The 5,620-nt window shown below is 41.2% G+C and overlaps 1 protein-coding gene across 5 annotated transcripts in view; it reads right to left on the bottom strand.

Annotated features, from left to right (window-relative positions):
- Positions 1-204: 204 nt before the first annotated feature.
- Positions 205-5,620, bottom strand: part of wnt5a (wingless-type MMTV integration site family, member 5a) — a 33,318-nt gene continuing 27,902 nt past the window's right edge. For all 5 annotated transcript variants that reach the window (XM_048606596.1, XM_048606595.1, XM_048606594.1 and 2 more), the window contains exon 5: positions 205-2,463. In XM_048606596.1, coding sequence (XP_048462553.1) covers positions 2,005-2,463 — 459 coding nt within the window. In that variant the 3' untranslated portion in view covers positions 205-2,004. The remainder of the gene's footprint in view (positions 2,464-5,620) is intronic.

Below are 5,620 nucleotides of genomic sequence, written 5' to 3' on the forward strand. Positions count from 1 at the left end.
AGGGATTCATTTCCCTCTGAATCTTGAATGTTAAACTATTTAACAGGAGATGCGAACTAAAAGAAAATCCATTGAAAAGCGTGTATGGGTGAATTGGATGGCATGGATAACCCTAGGAAACAATTACGAACAATATTGAGTTTATGAAAGCTTTATCTGAAACAAACATAAGTTACTATATGGGAATAGACAAACAATAACACATTTCGAACTATAGCAGTTTTATTTCCAACACTGAAAATAACTCTCCTCATAAATAGCCATTAAACATTAAGGGGTGGCATAACGATTAAGGTTACTCAATGAACTCTGATCAAAAACGGTTCCATAGTCAGACCACCAAAAGCATACAACATAATACACTAGATTAAAGTTATCCACGGTTAAATTAATTGCAATGACATTTTTTTACTGGCCTGGGTTATATCTATTTTTGCAACATTGTACCGTTATAATTAAAAAAAAATCCACCTTGAAATGTACAGCACTTAAGAGATGCTCAATGCATCGCTATAATGACACGCTGCCAGAAACTGCAGTCGGTGCAGTACCACAGAGACAAATATTGCCCTAACGAAATAGTCATCAAGTGGAGTTACCATATTTCCCACGTATGCAAGTTCTACTCTAACCCGACACGAGAAAAAAAAATCTCCTGCTTCTTGGGAACGAACGCGACACAAACTATAAACCAATTCAACCCCACCCCCCAAAAGAACCCTACTGTTTTAGTACATGGGAATGGTGCGGTGCACAAGTGCTGTTTGTAACAGTTTTACAACTTAGGTCAGTGCAACATTCCAGGGAACTGAACCACCCCCCTTGCCCCAAACAGTTCGGGGTTCGGAGGAAGACACACATCCTACAAACATTAGCAATGTCCACTTTGCGCGACATTCCACGGATTTACAAAGGAAAACCAATTGGACATGTTAGATGAATACAATTGCAGCAAATCCGTTTAAATGCAGATTTAGACAAATCTAGTCTAGATATAACTGTAAATAAATACAATTTAAATCGCTGATTGTAGACGTATATACAAAGTTGGAATATTAGACACCAATAAACCTTAGTTTGCCCGTAATATATAGTTTACCATACCAGCAAGTCCTCCCATTTTCGACCTGCAGTTATATATTTATTATTTTGGAAACTAAAATATTGCAATGAAAGATGTTCTCTAATGTCCATCTGTGCTAAAACTCTCCCAGTCTGAGCATTCAGTGTGGACTTAACTGGTTTAAATACACAGAAACCAGACTGCCACCACAGCGAATATTTTCCGCAAAATAAATACATGGCAAGCCAGGACTTAATGCTTTTAAATATTAGAAAGCGACACAGGAACCCAGGAAACTTCTGTCAAGTTTACATCTCGGGGCAGCCAATGGGTGATCGTCAGCAACGTTGGCTTTTTAGTGAATTTTCTGAAATGCAAAAATAGATTGACACATTTATATTCGAAATTTGTTCCCTTCTAGGTTGGGGGGGGCGGGGTGCAGACCCTCTCTTTAAAGAGCAAGTGTGTTAAGAGCGTTCACATTGTTTCCGTGCTCAGATCTGAGATTTATCTCCCAAATAGTCAACACCGATCATTCCCACTGGACAAATCTGCACTTGGAGAGAGTTCAAGGCGGGGCGCTGTTGAGTGCACGTTGAGATAAAAGCCCTGTTTCTAGGTTTGTTTCTGACCACGTTCAGTGATGATCACAGTCTCTAGATGTTCGACAATTGAGCAGACCCGTCTCCCATTGCTTTCTACTTCCACATTAGTCAGTGTTTGGCGCTAAATGCATTTAAATGGGTCTTCTTTAAAGCTTAAAGTTCACGTAGTTTTGCAGTTGGCTTTTGGTTTGATCATTTTGCTTTTCATTAGCTGAAGTATTAAGAGGCAGTTCGCGCGTTGCAGCCCAATTCCTAGGAGTCTCGAATTTCTCAAGGTCTCTCTTTCTCTCTGTAGCTACAGGGTTTTTTTGTTGTTTAGAGGGGGAGGGGTGTTGGTTATTTGCAGACAAACTGATCGACCACCTCTGTGCACTTTTTGCACTTGACATAGCAGCACCAGTGGAATTTACAGTGGCAGCGCTCGGTGCGAACCGTCTTGAATTGGTCATAACCCCGGCCACAACACATCAGCGCACAGCCGTCCATGCCCTCGGAGGTCTTGTTGCACAGGCGGCCTTGCGTGCCCAGGGAGCCGGTGCTTTCGTTGCGGACACAGTAGTCGGGGCTCTGGTCGACATAGACCAGGTCCAGAGCGGTGGGCGGGTTGAAGCGGCTGTTCACCTGAACCAGTTTGCCGCGGCCATTCAGCCTCATGGCGGTGGCACTGTCGTATTTCTCCTTGAGCGCATCGCCCACTTTGCGGAAGTCAGCTAACTGTAACCAGCAGGTCTTCAGGCTGCAAGAACCCGACACCCCGTGGCACTTGCAGGCCACATCCGCCAGGTTATAGACCATCTGGAAGAAACAGCAGAGAGGAAGGGGTTAAAGAAAGAACAGGGTTCCGGAAACAGTACGCTTCCATGGCTTCATTACCCCCAATCTCCCCCCACCCCACCCCACCCACCAGACTGAAACATCACCAATCTACATCCCCCAGACTCTCACTTCCCACCTGCCAACCCCAGTCAAGGGTACCCAACTGTATCAACACCACATGCTCAGCAGTTCAATTCATGCTGAATTTTGTTGGGGTATGGCAGGGGGGGAACATCCTGCTTGACCACCGTCCGACACAGAAAAAAAGTGAGATGCCAGTTGACCCCAATCAAACAAGATCACAGATTTCCCCCAGCAATTCCAAATTGTAGGTGTTATAAGCAGAGAGTGGGACTTCTGCCCCTCCGCGAGAGGAAATAATATCTCCAGGAGCCACTAGGATGGCCTGCAGCCATCACAGTCCCAGAAGCTCCAAACCTCCACCTCCCCCCCACCCCCCACAAAGCCCAGAACTCTGATTGAAGGCAGCTGTAGCACCATGATCCAATTAAGTCCTGGGATTTGTGTGGGGCAACATCAGTGATCCTTGGAGAGAAGGGGGTAGAGGAGGCAGGTTTTGGTGATAGAGGTTTTGGTGCACAGGGCAGCCCTTGAAGCACAATGTTCTTTTACACTTTTTAAAGCAAGCTGGTTGAAAAGGCATACCCACTCCAGCTGGCCTGCCCATGCCAAGAGACGGTTTGATTAAGAATATAAACATAATATTTGGATCAATTTGCATGTTAACAAGCCCAAACAGCATTAGTTACTTTTTTCCAAAAATTATGTGTGTCAACTGTTTTGTGGGGAATGGGTCAGGGTGAGCCTGAAAGCAGTGGACTAACCACCCATCATATTTTATGTACTGCACTTCCACCCCCTGGCCAAAAACAGACCGGGCAGAGGACTGTAAAATTCAGCCCCTGAGAAACATACTCCCAACCTAAAATTCCTACTTAGTCTCTGTCACCTCAGGCTGACAGACTCTCAGACAGACCCAGTTCTACAGGAGATAGGTATTTAAAATTCCCAGAATCCTCTGAAAACTGAATTCAAATTCTGCAATTCTGACTGACACAAGTCATACTGTCATAGGTTTTATATACAGCCGAGTATTTGGCACCCTCTAGATGTCTAATATCTCATTCAGTATTCACAGAGCAAAAAATTATGGAAATTTCTTTATTGCAGTAACACTGATTGTGTTTTTTAAAAAATGCTTTGATTAGTATTCCAGATAGTTGACTAAACCTATTAACTAATTTGTCACAATTACTGCCATGAATGTAAATAATTTCTTCTAGAAAATACTGCATGAACTTTAAATCTGAAGGGAAGAAATCTATTAATACTAGCTCTTCAAATCAGAAGTTAGTTGACCAATGCCTCTACTGAATCTCCAACACGATTTGATACTTAAACAGAATCTATATTGGCTGGGTTGATTATTTCTGTACATGGCCATCAACTCAAAATTTAAACAGGTCCAAATACACGATTACCTAAAGGCACTGCAGTGAAAAGCATTTGGAAATATAGGTCCAAAAGTTTGAAATATGGATAGGAACCTACATTTTCACAAGTCTTGCAATCTGTTTTAAAATTGTACATCAGTTTTAGGTCAATAACTGTACATCAGTTTAGGTCATTAAAACAGACAAGGTGCTCCATGCATGTACACACACAAATCATGTTGAATTACATTAGAAAGTAAGTACACAGTTGCATTGAACTGGTGCTGTGTTAATCACATGGCTAACTTCCATCACTACTTTATTTCCTTGAAATTCATGTTCAACAGGCTTAAGGAGAGCAGTGCCAAAACATGAAGACATATATATCTCAGAGGGAGCAATGAAGAGTGATGCCATTAATGATTTTTTTTAAATCAGAGGTCTGATCAATTGACCAGTCGGTGATGAATTCCTAGGGGAACCACAATAGCACTTTTAGTTTGACAACAATATGGATTTAAAACTGCAAAAACTGCTGTATGGAAAAGTGACTGGAAAAGAAACAGTTACCAAGAGCTGAATGACAAAAACACTACTGCTTGCATCTATATATTGGGTGAATGAGCTTTGGTTCTGTTGACATAAATGGTAATTTCTCAGTTTTTCCAATCCAACAGGAAAAGTATTTACAATAAAAGTGATGCTGTTGTTCAAGGAACAACTCTAAAACAGTTGTGTATACACAATTATGTACATTTATTACAAATATAACCCACAATGCAAATAACTATTGTGTAAATTGATTATAGAAATTAAGCTCCTGTAGAAATATTTAGAAAGCAGAAAATTCTGGTGGTCTTCTGGTTAACATACCTCCCACAAACAATGACATCAAAAGACAAATTCTTTTATTTGCTGTTTATGAGATCTGGCTATCTGTGAGATGGCTGTCATGTTTACTAGGATTAGACATCAAAAGTAATTTATTTGTTGTGAAATGCTTTGCGGCATCCTGAGGGAAACGTTAAGATGGTCTATAAATACTGGTTTTCAACAGCAATGGGAGTAATATTCTGCACTGGAGAACCATTTCAGCAAACTGCTCTAGGAAAGAAATGGGCCTCAAATTACCAGATTAAAACATGTCATAAAAATATTAGCTGTATCTTGATAATGCATTTCCTCCATCTTTTGAAAAAAAAGGTTTGATTAGTGCTCCTGCTGTAACTTTCTTGAGTGGAAATTGAATCACAATTAATATAAACAATGATTCACAGTGTGATCCTATTGAGCCAAATCAGCTGCTGCAAGACTTAGTCATAACCTTATGACTAATCTTTTTCAAATTAAGGGGATAGTTATACTTTGCTCTCATACATTCTGTATTCCTACATGTTTTGCGTAGCTGTATTCCCAAACTTAGGAAGACCCTAGAAAGCCCAGTGAAAAAAAGTGCAAATTTACCTTGAATATTATGTACCCAGGATATAGTTTCTGTGGGGAAACAGTAAGACAATGGAAAGTGTTTCAGAGTTAGTAGGAACTGCAGATGCTGGAGAATCTGAGATAACAAGGTGTAGAGCTGGATGAACACAGCAGGCCAAGCAGCATCAGAGCAGCAGCAAAGCTGATATTTCGGGCCGAGACCCTTCCTGAAGAAGGGTCTAGGCCCGAAACGTCAG

The sequence above is a fragment of the Rhincodon typus genome, chromosome 16 (assembly GCF_021869965.1).
Source record: "Rhincodon typus isolate 14 chromosome 16, sRhiTyp1.1, whole genome shotgun sequence".
Taxonomy (NCBI): domain Eukaryota; kingdom Metazoa; phylum Chordata; class Chondrichthyes; order Orectolobiformes; family Rhincodontidae; genus Rhincodon; species Rhincodon typus.